Here is a 16067-nt window from a genome sequence, read left to right on the forward strand (position 1 = left end):
TCATCATAGATGGAAATTTTATTCGACTACAACATCAATCAGATGATAGTATCCATCCTATTTGGAACCTTCAAATTAACATTCAGCACTGAAATTACAGAAAATACCACCGTTGTTTTTTCCCGGGCAATCCATGTTAGGGCCCACTACCTTGACAAGCCCCACTAAAATCGATCTTCCGAGCATTCCAAACCCGGTCATGGGGATAAACATTTGATTAAATGCAGCCACTGCCAAATTTCAATCAGACTCCAAAATATAGAAAATCAGAATGTCAACACCATTTATTACAAATAACAACAATGTTTTAAGAGTTCAAGCTCCCTGCGACTCATCTGAGTCAACTCGGACTTGATTTGAACTGAGTCAGAATTCAAAAATAGGTAGTGATTTGGACCGAGTCGTGCTTGACTCAGAACCAAGTGGGTCCGAGACAGGAAATTTTAAAACCATCACAACCATGTGAGGATGATAGCTAAAACAGGCATTTGTAGATGAACATTCCTCAAACCCCAAATGCTATTATATGGAAAATGGCAATGGACACAATCTGAACTCTTGACACTATTCATTGAAATATTTTGAAAGTTTTATTTAGAAAATCTTCATGTCAACTACATTTAAGGAAGAAACAACAGAGTTGTATATGGTTTTCGATCAAACCTTTTTCCTTCCAGTCGTGACCCACGAGCTGACCCTGCCAGCATTTTACATTACCTGCATGCATAATCCATTTCTCATTTGGGAAGTTCCAACTCCAACATATTACCTGCATGAATAATCCACTTCTCAAGTTCCAACTCCGACGCACTTGGCTTACACAGAAATGCAAACAGCTAGATTTTGATCTGGTCAGGAAAGGAGGAAAAAAAAAAAGGCCATCAATTTACTTTGTTCGTTGTGGCCCACCTGAATGTCCAACCTCATCAAAAGGTCATATCTCAGACCCATGTTTCATATTTGCATGTGTACCTGCATGCGGAATTAGCAAACCCCTCTGGTTCTTGAATCTTGAAAGGTCATATCTCAGACCCATGTTTCATATTTGCATGCGTACCTGCGTGTGGAATTAGCAAACCCCTCTGCTTCTTGAATCTTGAATTTTATTTTTTTTTTCCCAAACATCATCTGAAGTATTGTGTTCTTTTATATCTTTTAGTTAGGATCATCCAAGTTTTCCCATTACAGGTAATTTGGAATTGAGACCACAAGATCAATGGACTTTGTAGTTTCTTCTACTGAGGATAGTACAAAACATTGTTAAAAGAACTAAAGATGCTGCTTGAAAAACAAATATAGATTGTCACAGGCGAGGAAAACATGTTGGTAATGACATGTCGGAGGTATTTATGCACCCTTTGGTAATTTCATATACCAGTGTACATAATCCACATTCCCAAATAAATCTGAGGATTTGGGGAAAGCCCAAATCACTCCAGCAAAACATTCAAAGTCTGCTGACACAAAGGGCCGAGGGGAGGCTGAGAACAGGAGGCGGAATCTCAATGTCCTTTCAATTGAGTGCAAGATGGTAGCGATAGTTTCTACCCCCTTCACAGGCTAAGGAAAACAACGGCACCAATCCAATAGTCAGGCACCAGGCTCAGAAGAATCAGGGACACAGCCGGCACAAGAACCAGCCGTCATCCATGTATGATTTCGATGAAGAGAATCAAAATCTCATCTCTTTCATCACCTCTCTAGTCAATGTTGTCGAATCGCATATGCAATCATGTGCGATACATATGCCTATGCACATATGCGATCGCACAATCGCATATGTGACCGCGTATTTTTTGTTTTTTGTTTTTTTTTTTTTTTGAAAATTTAAAAAAATAAATAAATCAATCAAAAAATATGGAAAATTTCAAAAAAAAATTGTAAAAAAGAAGAAGAAATTAAGGGTAACTTTCCTAAGTTAATAAATAACTAATTTTACATATTTAAAATATATTTGAGAGAAATAAAATCAATTAAACAATGAATTAAATGACAAATGCTTGAATCTTGATCTTTCAACTTCCAAGAGAGGGAATGTAGGGGGGAGAGAGAGAGAGAGAGAGAGAGCGATTAAGACCACTTGGAATTAAGAAATGTAAGAGAAGAATAGAGTAAAAGAGTTTTGGAGTGAGAATATTGCAAATGGGGGAGGTTTGGAAGCCTTCTTATAGACAAAAAAAAAAATTTACAAAAAAAAATAAATAAATAAAATAATGTGCCAACCGTTGGCCAATATGCAATCGCATATGTCGCATATGCGATCGCATATGTGCTACATCGCATATGCGATATGCATATGGATATGCGCATATGCGGTCGCACATGACAACAATGTCTCTAGTATTGATGTTTCACTACAATAGTGAAGGAAAAAGGTCATGGACCATCATTGAGCGAGACGGTACAAAAGAATTTACAAATCATGGTCTAGTGGTCAAAATTCATTCGAAAGTTCTGGAAGAATCCTTTGATGGGGACATTAGAGGACCTACTCGGGTATACCAAAAACGGAGACGACCACCAACATCAGCACAACTTTCTTTGTGGATAGGATATAAGTTCCAGATGGGGCCCCCGAAGCCATTTTGAGGACCCCATGTGCATTGCATGTGCATCAGGAAGACCCCATTTTGGGATGATGGGCTGCTTAAGAGACTATTTTAGTCATACGATTTTTATTTTGTTTCAATCCGACCATTGGATCTTGTCGATCAGGCCATCGGGCCACCGGATCTTTTAGATTTGGGGCCCTTGCATTCTGATCTTGCTTCCCTTATGTTTTTTTTTTTTTTTTGGTTACTTTTAGGATTTATTTGATCGTTAAGATTAATAATAAGTGTTTTAGTTTCCTTATTTTAGATGATGGGCCATTTCACTTAAGTGAGTGGCATAGTTGTAATTATTTTGAATATTTATTATAAAAGTATAGGGAGAGGGTGGAAGTCCAACCCTAGTGGAGATTTGAGAAGAATCTGGTAAATCCTCTGAGTTTTACAATCCTGAAATGTTGAGATATCTGTATAACATTAGGATAATTAGTGAAATCATGTTGAGATAATTAAGATAATTGATAATTGAAATGTTGAAAAATCTGGTAAATAATAAAATCCTGAAATGTTGAGATATCTGTATGGTTATACAATGGTAATGGAAAATATAATATTCTGAAGGGAGCTGACCCAATTGCCCGAGGCATAGGAGTTCTATCCTCCCCCCTCCAATCATTTTCTGTTATGGTAGAATAGATCAATGCGATCTGGACTGCCAACTCTTGGGATTTTCAGTATTGATTGGCCAGTAACAAACAACTTCCTTTACCGGACTACTCCGAACCATCCAATCAGATAATCTTTTTCTCATTGAATTTTAGCCATATTTTATTTTGCCCAATTCATTACATGGTTACGACTGTCTCTGATCAGTATCCCTTTAAAAATAAATAAAAAATAAAAAATAAATTCTGATCCATTCACTACCGGACTTGTTCAATGTATGTCCAAATCTCATTAACATGCACCATGTGTATGGTAAACAAGATCCAGAGGCACTGGATGAGCTCCCATTTTAAATATCAATTCATAAAAGGTCAAGACGTAGAAAAATGCTTAAAGATTGATAAAAAGAATTACAAATCTATAAATAGCTATAGACATTCTTTAGAAGAAAAAAAAATATTGATATTTTTCCCCAATAGCTGAATTAACTTGTGGAGAAGACATGTCTAGCACATACTATTGAAGCAAAAAGGGGCAGGCCTCATGCACAAGTCATCAATTAATTAGAGTTTTTAAACAAAAACCATTATAGTCCCAGTATTATCTCTTGCTCATTAGACCTCTGAATGTCAGGTGACTATAATAATAATAATTTGATAAATTATAATTAAAATCATCTCTACACATTATATATATGTATAGATAATGAACAACAAGGTTTTACTTCATTTACGGGTTTAGCTTGTATTGAATAACCCAGACACTAAGTAGTGATTCAAGGCAGAAGAATGCGAACCCGATGAAGTAAAAGATCTGTAGGCAAAAGAGGAAATCTGTTGGCAGGGGAGGAAATATGAGGTTCTGATAACTGTTGAATGCTTGAATCCCTTAGCAGCATGTAAAATATCTCTGCATTCGAAGTTGAGAATGCCTGAGTCAGAAACAAGTTCCTCCCTTCACCCAAGATAGACTCAAGCCAGTTGATTGAGAAGCATCAGAGAATAGGGATTCAGTGCTAGGAGCCTGACATGACTCAGCTACAGACCAAGTCAGTCCATGGGTTTCTGAACTTTGGTTAGCCATTGTGTCTCAATCACTGCAATTTGATTGCTTGGCTGTGTTTGAGAGGGTGAAATGGATGGTACAAAAACCCATGGAGAGTAGCAAAGTAGCTACCTCATGGGACTCACATTGGCTGGATGAGGATTGAGGATGGACCCAAAAATGACTAAAACAATCAGATAAGCCTCTGAAAACTCAATCAAGGTATCACCCAGGTTATGGGTGCACCTTTCATAGTACCTCACAGAGTCCAATTCTGAAGTCTTGAAACCGTTAGAAAGAAGATTACTGAAAGGCTGCACTGTCCATCGTCTTACAATTTTTATTAACCTTCATAATTGGGTTTATCAGCAACCCGTGTTCAAAGAGGCGGTGGCTAATGCAGTCAACCAAAGAGTCTCTAAGGAGACTTGCATGACTTGGGATCACATTTTGTATGTGTGATGCTCCTAGTTTCTCAAAGAAAAACTCCAATTACTGATAAAGAAATGATCCAGCAATATTTTGAGGAAATGAAGGAATAGTGCAGTAGCCCAGTGCTGTAATAAAAGCATCAAACTTACCCCAACCAAGGCGTGGTCGCCGAGAACATCTATTGCTGGCAAGATACCTCTGTTCCATCAAAAGAACAACCAAGGAGAAACCTCAGTAGACTAACAGAAAATGGCAACGCCTCCATGAGAGTTAGTAAAAATGTAAAATACTTTTTTTAAACCCTATACGCTGTGCGATATGCCGATATCTGGTACTCATCCCCTTCATTATCCTTTGTCTCAACAATGTAATAAATAGACTAACACAAACTCTCATTCTTAGGTTAACGGCCTAGTTCTAAAACTCCATAACTCAACTTGAAACTCAGCCAAGTCAACTTGACTGGGCAAGATTTCAAGCCAAGTCTTTAGGGAACTTGATTCTCACAGTGACTCAGTCCTGACTAAGCACGGTGAGTTGAGCCGAGTCACTCGCCCTGCCAATTCAGGTTTTAATAAAATCTGAAAGGAACGACATAGGGAATTGTAACTGAGACACTCTACTCCTCTCGCACGTAGACCTCACCCGCAAGGTATGCATGGCTTTGGTGCTCAAGTCAAATTTTTTAATACCCATACCATATCTAATTTATTCTAAATATTCCTTCCAATTCCTAGAAGTTTTAATTTATATTTAATAGCTATCGAATCAAGTTGGATCGTGTCTTCAAGTCGACCCAACCTGGATGAATATCGAATCGAGTTTTTGGGTTTCTAAACTATGGTTAATGGGAACCATTTTCAATAGAAGTGCTTTGAGTCATTCAATGGCATCAAAGTGTACTTTCCTCCAAAGGTATTCTCAACTCTTTTATTATTCCTTGATGATGTGAATAAACCTTCAGACATGGAACTTACAATGCATATAAAAGTCCAATAAATTGCAGTGAAAAAAAGAAAGACCAAAAAAGAGGACTATAAACCAATGGGTATGAAGGTACCATTGGATGCAAGAACTGAAGTTACGTCAGAGATTTCCCTTTGAAAATAATAGGAGGGGCCACAGAAGCAAAGATGCAGAAACCAATGTGAAGCTGTAGGAAAATAAAGCAGCAGAAGTCGGGCATATGTCATTGTCTTTGGGCAGATAACAAGACATTCCAAGGTAGAAAGCCTATCTAAGATAAAATATGAAGAAAAAAAATACCAGGTAGAAAAGGAAAAACCATCCAAACTTCAAAGCACTGTCAGTCCTGAAATGTTTCTTATGATTAACAACCTCAGTCCTCATTAAATAAATACACTCATGCACACACATATTAAGGGCAAAAATAGGAAAAGGCAAAACTAGCATGCAAGGACGAAATTATTTACATACAGTGGAAGGCAGGTTCCTAAAAAACATAGAAACATATAACAATAGTACCTCATGGCACGATAAAGAGGGCGGTACCACAACACATAACCTCCTGGAACCCCTGATATAAAATAGATAACTCCGTGCAAGCCTTCTAGTCATATTAAAGGTTAGTGATGCGACTTGTGTTGTGTCAGGTTAGGTTAGGCATGGTGAATCATGGTTTTAAGACTCACACAGACTTGTCCCAGTCGATTCATATTCATTAGTGCATAAACTGATTTTGATACCCTGACTTGGACGAACCGGGCCGATTCAGCCCCAACTAGGGTGACTCCCGACTTGACTAAGAGCCGAACAAGTCTATCTGAATCACCAGGTCTTTTAACCAGGGATTTAAATTTGGGTCAGGCAGACTCATTACCCCAGCCAACCCAAAGATGCACATTCAACCCAAGTAAACTCATCCCCAATCAACCAGAGTTTCAGTCACCCATTACATGCAACTTGACATAAATTGTCTGAAGCAAGTACCATTACACCAAAAAATAAAAAAGAGATTCAGGTTGGGTTCAGATTGGTTTATATGAAACCAATTTGGGCTCGAGCTTGGTGAGGACAGGATGAAAATTGGGTCAGCGCAGTTTGGGCCAACAACTGTGTTTTTTGGGAACGAATTCTGGTTGACCCTAATCTGAGTCAGCCCAACTCAAGTTGCAACCCTATTAAGGGGTAGTTTGGCATGACAACGAAGTCAGTAAAACTCCACCTATATACGTTTAGAAATCCTCTACAGTAAGTCCCCTGGTTCCACAGAATGCCAATGGTTCTTAATATCATGGCATTCAGCAACAGCAAGGGTTATGTTCCTCTTCTTTACAACAAGGGTTATGTTCCTCTCCTTTCTTTTTTTGCTTGCTAGACATTCCCTGTTATTAATGTGTGTGCATGCTACAAAACAATTATCACTGTGGCAGTTGATATTTAACAATTCCCTGTTGATATTTAAAAATTTTGAGAGAGAGAAGCTCTCTTGTGTGAAGGAATTTTTCTCATTGTTTTCTACAGTTTTGAGAAACCTTGCCTTCCAATTGAATTGTGGAATGGTAGAGGCTTGATTGGTGGTGGATTTTCCATGTGCATTCTTCCTCTTTCTCTTCTCCAACAAGGTATTCTTTTTCTTTTCTTTCGTCCTCTTTTTTCATTCCCTTACAACCTTCTCAACCCATCAAAACCCAACCCAAACCAATCCACCTTATCTCTCTTTCCCCTTACCTATCCACGTGTGGACCCGCACATGCACACGCATGCACGCACATGCGTGTCCATACAAGCAGTCACGTGTGGGCCCCCGTTTGGTGTTTTCCCTCTTTGATTTCCCTCCAAACCTCCCTAATCCCTAGATCCTTTAAATCCTTAGAAACCCCTTTCATAAATCCCCATCCATGAATCCAAAACCCTAATGAAAAATTGAATTTTTTTGTGAAACTTTCCCAAATCAGAATTTTGATTGCATTATCGTCTATCCACGTGTTTAGTGCACTACCCATGCTAGATTGGAAGTCCCTACTTTCAAGTGAGCCACTCTTGAATTATTTTATATTTTTGCGCACCACGTATGTGATAACCTAGGACTTTTGTGTTATAAATCTGAATTTCTAAATCTATTATGTGGATATGTTTGATTTTATATGTTGATTGCTGAAATTAATGTGTAATTGATCTCTCATCTTACATCCTAGGATAGTTTCCATCATCCTACATCATCTTTGCACACTCTCCACAATTGTTTTGTTTTATTTATTAAGCCGGGGATGTCAGAGGAAGAAATCGGAAAGTGTTGAACCAGAATCGTAGTGTTGATGAAGAGGATTTAGTGATTAAACTTCTGAATGATTACGAAGCCTGGATTTCTCCTACTCTACAGATAGATACAGAACAATTCTTTATTGCAGTCAATCACCACCAGGATGAACTGTTTATGGGAATTCAGCAATGGTTAGACTGGTCTCTGTTTGGAGACAAGGAAGTTTGGTTTCAGATTTGGAATCTCCCTCTAGAGTTATGGATCAATGGTATAATTTTCTGGGATTGGGGCTTGCATTGGATCAGTGGTGAGGATAGATCCTTACTCTGAAGGCAGAGAAAATATCTGGTTTGCTAAGATGCTGATTAGGGGGGGAAAAAAAAGGATCCGACCATCTCCTGAGTTTTGTTAAAATTGAAGTGGGAGATTTCAATTTAGAGGTGAGATTGGTGAGGGAAGAAATGCAACGAAGGATTTCAGAGACAGTTGAGTTTTCATGGCCCCGTCATTGCGGAAGGATTCCAATTGTGTGTTTACTATGTTTTCAAGATGGGGAATCAGCTGACCATCTCTTTATTCAGTGTCCTTTTGCTTCAAAGATTTGGGTTTTTTTCAATTTATTCAGAGTTCCATGGGCTGTTCCAAGCTCAATTAATCAGTTCTTAGCTTGGCATGGACGAGGCAAAGAGAAAGTTGGAGAGCAGGTCTGGCACTTGTGCTTACTAGCAGGGTAATGGTGCATCTGGTTGGAAAGGAACAATAGGTGTTTCAGAAATCAAAGGGGCCATCTCTCGGAAATTTTCAACCAGGAGAAAAGGAATGTTAAGCAATGGACGCAAGCAGCAAATATTCTAGTTTTAGATCAGTTTCTGGATAGTTAGTCAGAGTTGTAATAGGTTTTTAGTTGTGTTTTTCTTCTTTTCCTTTCTTCGTATTCTTTGGCTTCGGCCTTCTCTAATAAATTGATTATCGCTTCAAAAACAACACACATTCAAATTAAAGAACCACATCTTAAGTAACCTGCTAATCAAGTTACACAGAGACAAATCTGAAAACTACTTCAAAACAAAATCCATTATGGAACCTATCTCAAAGCAATGACTAGTCCAATTTGGGCTTTTGAATACATGTAAGACTAACTGGCAAGGTGATATCATCACCACATTTCTTAGATTCATGCCATTATATAATACACAAACCATATTATCTCACTTGAATGGTGTCAGACTCGCATGATATTTGGCTCATCGCAAAGTAAATTCAACAAGCTCTCAAAAGACACCGTTTTCGTGTGTAATTCCAATGTCATTTGACCTTCCAAATAAATCCATAATTGTGTCATTTGTGTAACAAAAATGGGAACCAGAATAGAGAAGAAACTAATTGATTGGGCTTCCAAACACGCAGGTTTTAAACCAAGGTATTCCATAATGGTAACGGTGACCGTTACGGCCACCACCGTTACCTTTACGATATGGGTCATAACGGCTGTTACAGGCCCCATAACAGCCGTTACGGTCTCTTTTTTATTGAAAAAAGAAACTCAAACCTACATCTGCCCTATAACGCTGAAAAAAATAAAAAAATAAAAAAAAATCCAAAAATCCATGTCCCGTAATAGACCATTACGGGGTTGTTACAGCCTTTACACAGGGCATAATGGGCCGTTAATGGCGGCTACGGGTCATGTTTTCCATAACAGCTGTTAGTCTGTTACGCCTGGTACCACCCCCTAACGTGTAACAGTTGCCACCATTACCATTACGTAACACCCTTTATGGCACACAATGCTTTAAACCCACTTCGGACTACACCATCAGTTTCGCGTGCCCTTCAAAACTTGTAGCGGTGTCTTTGCAGGAAAGATGTTGCGTCCACATCTTCCCTAGCCATAAAAGAAAAGTACCATGCCAAAAGGGTGGGGTTAGTAGCCCAGAGGAACATAACTTGGACAAGATGGTGGTTCAAGTGCTCAAGAAGCTCAGTATAAATCTAGATATCATCACTGCACCAAAGGTCCACGAGTGTGCAATGTGGGGAAGCCATAGATTCTCATTGTCTTGTTCCTAGTTCCGTCTAGACAAGAACACACCTAGGACTCCCAGTGACATTTCTTCCTTGACATCTTTCCATAGACTGCAAATTCTACCATATTCTGCATTTACATTTATATTATTAAATTTCAACTTTCATGGTATTAGAGAAAGTTCCTCCAATATTCTTGTATACATCAACAACAAAATGTTTAATAACTATATTTGACACAGACGAACGATTGCAATAGAGATCCTGAAGGATGTCTATAGTGCACAACTACAGGAGGAATCCAAAGGCAGTAGAAAGCAGGAGTCACTTCTCACTGTTCATCCATAGGTTCCTCGAGGGATGGATGAACATGGAATTCAACTGATTTATTGAAAAATATGCAAAGGCAATCCATGCGTTTCTCCCAAAATGCCATAACTCGCTGAAAATCAGGGTTATGTATGCATAGTGGTGCAACTCGGGCAGGTTGGGTTGGGTTGGTTTGGGTTGAGGGTCAAACCAAGCGCAGCCCAACCTCAAAAGGACCCAACGTACAGCCCAAACCAACCCAAATACATGTTCCTTATTCCCAATGCAACCAAACCCGACCGAAATATGCTCAACCCAAACCCAACTCAAATTCAAATCAGGGTTGGCGTCTTCCAACCTGAACCCAACCGAGAACCTTGACAACCTGACCCAAACTTGGGTTGTGCCAAGCAGGTTCAGGTTGACCCGAACTCAAGTCGCAGCTCCATGTATCTGTGCCTTCGATGTCAAGGAAAACAATCATCGATCATCTTAATGGTTTATGGTAAGAATTGTAGTCCATTTTGTCAAATATGGACCCAAGGTTCTCCAGCCAACATCAAAAAGCTTGTTAATGCCATCACAAGTCACAAAAGCCTCACCCAAGAAGAACAGTGGCAAGAAATCATTAAGTTAACCAACCATGTTTGGAGATGACTTCAAATCCATAGTGCTCTTTCAAAAGTGTATTGTTGGGGGAAAAGAACATTCTAGGAGTACTTTTCAAATAAAAGGAAGACATCTGCCACCAAACCACAACATTGAAAATAAAGTGTGATTCTGCAGCAGTTGTCCATGTTGAGAATGAAGAGTTATTCTGCAGTAGTTGCTATAGTGTTGGTTGGCACTATTGAACTTGAAGCTTTGACCGTTGACTATATCAAGCAATGGGCTTATTCTTATTCCTCTTGGGGTTTATCTAGCTATTTTGTTGTTGAGAGGATTGAGACAGATGTCACTGTTTTTGACTGGGACCAGTGGAAGATCCTTTAAAAGCTTTGGTTACATGGAAGGGCGTTGTGAGGTGGGAAGCTATGGTTTCCAGTTTCTGCAGTTCCAGGGAAACCTTTCTTAAATTGGGATCTTATCCCAACGAAGTAGTCAAAATTGATCCACATTCTCTGGATGGAGAGGATATCAATGCTAGCCACATCAAGATCCTGTCCAAAGAAAATTCTTGGCACATTCCTACTTTATCTCCTTGAAAGTCTTGGCAAAATCATTTTGAGGTTCTTATCCAGAACGATGATGCTGTAGAAGAGCCTTTCAGGGTTACCCATTTTAGCCAGATTAGAAACCCTATAGTGTGGGAAAATGAAATCAATTATAATTCTCATATCGCTGAAACCAATGGGTGGTTTGCAGGAAAGGACTTAAAGAAGGAAGATGAGTCATTAGGGCCTGTGGACCCCAGGCTGCATAGACAAGTAGCAACTTTTGTATTGCATCATCAGGGAGGGTCTGCGGCCAAGGTGGCACATGCCATACAGAGAGAGGGTACAGAAAAGGCATTGAGACAGCTGGGTTGGCATCACTAGCAAAATTCAAATGTGAAGCGAACCTCTCAAAGACATTTTGAATGATCATGAGAAAATCCCACATCCTGCTGCCATTCCAAAATATTCCAAAATATCTAAGGCAAAAAGGCAGGCTCTAAGTACGTGGTTACAAGGGAGCAGGAACCCAGATAAGATTGTACAGCTGCTCTCTTTGGAGGGCATTTAAGATAGGAGTGTTATCAGAGATGACCAAGGAAATACCAAATTTGCCTTCTCAAGGCCCTGTGGTTTTGGAGACTAATAGGATAGAATAGAAGCAATCAAATGGGCTTGTGGAATTCTAAAGACACTTTGGGGTCTTTAGATCATCTCATCTCATTATCAATGGAGACACCAAGCATGTCATTCCCTGGGCTAACGGATCACCTTGGGCTCCTTGGAAGCATTGCTTTCATGTAAATGAAATTAGAGGGTGATGTTTCCTATTTTGTTTTCTTTTATTCTAGTTCCAGAGGGGCTAATTCCGTGGCAGATGACTTGGCCTAAAGTAGTGTAGCCAGGGCTTCCTTGCTTTTAGCTATTCTTATCCATTCCTTAATGGATAGAATGTTTTTTTTTTTGAAAGATGGAATCAAAGAATCCTTTTTTCTTTAATGGATAGAAATTTAATAAAATTCCTGTTGCTTAAATGTAGAAAAGAAAAATATTACACCTAACCAGGCATGGATGGAAGACATGCCGAAAAGATTGAATGGTAAAACTTAAAGTTGTGCTTAATAGACTTGAAATTCAAGCTGAGTGGTAGGGAATACTAGAATATCTAATCCAATTCTACTGAAGCACAATAGATGATATAAAAATAACTGAACCTGCTTGCATAATTATGAGTCTTCCTCTTAATACATAAACCCATATGGAAAAACAAAATCTCTCTGTTACAATAGTATGCTTCCACAATGTGGAAGAAGCCACCAAATTCAAAATAGTGAAGGTCGATACGCATGCAAGCGTATAACTTATATAGCCCGGTAACTAACAAACATCGAGTGACACTCAGAAAAATGCCTAATTAGAAAAAGAAAAAGAAAATTGTTTAGAAATACAAAACAGCTTATTATATAATGAAACAATAAGTACCTCACTGGAGGCTGCATCATTCATCAACCTCAGCCCTGATCTCTCTCAGCAGCTCCTCCTTGTACTCCTCAAACGTCCCAGGGAATGTTCTTGCCGTCCCATTTTCTACAACCCATATTTCACTCTTCTCTTCATCCTCACATACACGAGATATTAGCCTCGAGTCATGACTAACCAAGACAACCCCTCCTGTGAACTCTTCCAGGGCTTCAGCTAATGCATCAATGCTCTGCATGTCTAAATGGTTTGTAGGCTCATCCAATAGCAAGATATGGGGCTTAGACATGGAAATTGAAGTGAAAACAACGCGCGACTTCTGACCCCCTGACAGCTTGGCAATAGGTGTTAGGTGGTTATGGCTGGGGAGGCCGAATTTCCCAAGCTTTGCACGGACAGCCTCCTGTTTGCTGAGCCCTTCCTGTTCCGGATGGAGCCGGAGGAGATACTGAACTGGTGTCTCTTCCATTGTCAAGAGGTCAACAAAATGCTGGGAGTATCTGCCAATCCTAAGCTTTTGACTCCTCCGAACCTCACCCTCGGTGGGAACCAAATCACCAGCGAGCAGATTGAGAAGAGTCGATTTACCCGCTCCGTTGGGCCCCACGATTGCGACTCTCGTCCCCATATCGATGCCCACATCAACATTTGATAGCCTGAAATCCTCCCTGTTGGGATAACTGAAACTGACTTCTATTAGCTGCAATAGCGGCGGCGTGAGCTCAGTGGGCTCAGGGAAGTGGAACTCCACGCTGTAATCCCTCCATCTCTTAGGAGCCTCTGGCGCCGGCTCATCATCATCCACCTTGCCCTTGGCCTTGTTTTTCGAAGCTTCTTTCGCAGCAGCGAATTTGGCCCGGTCCTTGACCTTCTCTTGCTGAACCCGGTTACCTGTCCTCTTTGCAGCCTTGACTTGCTTGTCATAGATCTCAAACTTCTTATTCATCTCCTTGCGCTTCTGCTCATAGCCACTCTCAAAATCGTCGAAATTGCCCCGGTAGAAATGGAGTTTCTCATCGTGGAGGTGGATAATCTCATTGCAGACAGTGTTGAGGAAGTCACGGTCGTGGGATACCACAACCAGAGTCTTCTTCCAACGGCAAAGGTACTCTTCTAACCAAAGGACAGCCCTGAGATCAAGATGGTTCGTGGGTTCATCCAGCAGTAGTAGGGTGGGCTGGACAAACAGGGCCCGGGCCAAGGAGATCCTCATCCTCCAGCCGCCACTGAAGGACCGGGTGGCACGCTCCTGCATCTTCCTCGTGAAACCCAGACCGGCAAGGATCTTGGATGCCTGAGCGTCTGCCTTATCAGAATCCATCAGCTGCAACTGCTCGTACAGCTCTGAGAGCTTCTCCCCCACATCATCGCCATCATCATCCTCACTGGCAGCGGCGGACGAGTCCTGCAACGCAGCCACCTCCCGGCGAAGCTTGATGAGCTCTTCGTTAGCGGACACAACGGCTTCCAGCGCAGTCCTGTCATCGCCTACCACCTCCTGCTCGACCAACAGCACATCAATGTTCTTGGGAACAGGGATCTTCCTCCAAGCAAGTAACTTCAAGAGGGTTGATTTCCCCTTGCCATTGGGGCCAACAAGGCCATACCGCTTCCCATGAGAGATCTTAACCGACGCATTCTTAAGCAGCTCCTTACCACGGGCAGACACAGAGAAATTCTCAACAGTGATGTCCTTGACATTGGCATCCGCAGCCGCGCCTCCATCGCCATCAAGAACCGAGGCCCGGCTTCCAATCACGACCGTAAAGGCATCCCTGTCGTCACGGAGAGCCTCCCTTCGTGTGACCTCAGCAGCATAGGCAGCAAGCTGATCTTTCTTCTCCCGCTTCTTCATCTCCTTGTCCGTTACAGTGAGCTCAACAGAAGCAGCTGGCCTCGCGGACCGACGGGATGGCTGCGGCGGGCCGCTGTCGGAGTCTTGATCGACAGGTTCGATGTCATCATCCTCATCGGAGGGAGGGAGATCGATGCCATCGGTGTAGGAATTAGCCTTGGCAGAGGAAGACGACGACTTGGGTTTGTCGCGCTTCTTGGGTTTTTCGGGCTTTTGGTCCATGCTAGCAAGCATGGCCGATACAGATATCTTCTTCTTCGGAGCAGCTCCTCCTCCTTCCTTGGGTTTCGACGCTCCTATACTCTCCTCCGTCTTCTTCTTCCCCATCTCGATATGCTAGGGTTAGGGTTAGGGTTTCCTCGTCGCAGATCTAGGGTTAGGGTTTCCTTCCTGCTCGAAGATCTACGATCGCAGATCAAAAACCCTCTCTCTCTCTCTCTCTCTCTCGATCGGACGGATTTGCTGCGGTGAGGATTTGATCTCTGGATCTGTCTCTCCGTCTCTGTCTCTCTCTATTTCCATATAGGAAACGGATTGGCTACTCCCCTGCCAGTCGGCCACCAGCCCCGTGGCTGGCGGTCGGTGCTCTGTGGGCCCCACCATGATGTATGTGTTTCATCCATTCCGTTCATTCATTTTTACATATCATTTTGGAGTCTTATCCCAAAAAATGAGAGGGATATAAATCTCAGGTGGACCACACCACAGGAAAACAACAGTTATTGGATATCTACTATTAAAATTCTCCTGAGGCCCAATGTACTGTTTATTTGACATCCAATCTGTTGATTAGGTTATACAGATCCAGATGAAGGGAAAAAACAAAGATCAGCTTGATCCAAAACTTTTATGGTCCCCAAAAAGTTTTTAACGGTAGAAGCTCATTAAACATTGTCTCCTGTAATGTGGTCCATTTTAGATTGGAATATACTTAATTTTTTGTTTTATCAGAGTAAATTATCTATAGAAATAGATAGACGGCATGGATGAAACACATACATCATGGTGAGGCCCACAAAGCACCGACCATCAGCCATTGGCTGGTGGCCGGGGGAGTAGCCAATTCGTTTCGGACGCGGATTTCCTGCGAAAGCCTTTCGCAGTAAGTTCCTGCGCCCAGGTGGGGCCCACCGTGATGTTTATCAGGAATCAACTCCGTCCATCAATTTTTGTGAGTTCATTTCAGGAGAGCAGAAAAAATTTTGAAGGATCCAAGACTCAAGTGGGCCGTATTAAAGGAAAAGGTGGTTAGAGAAATTTCTACCGTTGAAACCTCCCTCGGTTCTACAGTGATGTTTACATGCCATCCATACCCTTAATAACGTCATTCC

General features: G+C 41.2%; 1 protein-coding gene across 9 annotated transcripts; it reads right to left on the bottom strand.

Moving 5' to 3' along the window:
* Nucleotides 1–540: 540 nt before the first annotated feature.
* On the bottom strand, nt 541–15234 carry LOC131228138 (ABC transporter F family member 4-like). 9 transcript variants are annotated; one of them, XR_009162729.1, is made up of 6 exons: nt 12885–15234; nt 5958–6003; nt 5777–5844; nt 4841–4889; nt 910–972; nt 541–769 (listed from the first exon to the last, which is right to left on the bottom strand). XR_009162729.1 is itself a non-coding variant. In XM_058223970.1 (2 exons), the coding sequence occupies exon 1, from the start codon at nt 15061–15063 to the stop codon at nt 12901–12903; it is 2163 nt and encodes a 720-aa protein (XP_058079953.1). In that variant the 5' UTR covers nt 15064–15234; the 3' UTR covers nt 5592–5844; nt 12885–12900. The 9 variants fall into 9 exon arrangements, 1 of the variants encoding a protein (XP_058079953.1); XR_009162727.1 differs by lacking the exon at nt 910–972; XR_009162730.1 differs by lacking the exons at nt 910–972; nt 5958–6003.
* Between the last annotated feature and the right edge of the window lie 833 nt (nt 15235–16067).

Source organism: Magnolia sinica, chromosome 15 (assembly GCF_029962835.1).
Source record: "Magnolia sinica isolate HGM2019 chromosome 15, MsV1, whole genome shotgun sequence".
Lineage (NCBI taxonomy): Eukaryota > Viridiplantae > Streptophyta > Magnoliopsida > Magnoliales > Magnoliaceae > Magnolia > Magnolia sinica.

Bases quoted from the DNA above. Each gene is read 5' to 3' on its own strand.
- LOC131228138 (XM_058223970.1), bottom strand. From the start codon at position 15,063: ATGGGGAAGAAGAAGACGGAGGAGAGTATAGGAGCGTCGAAACCCAAG.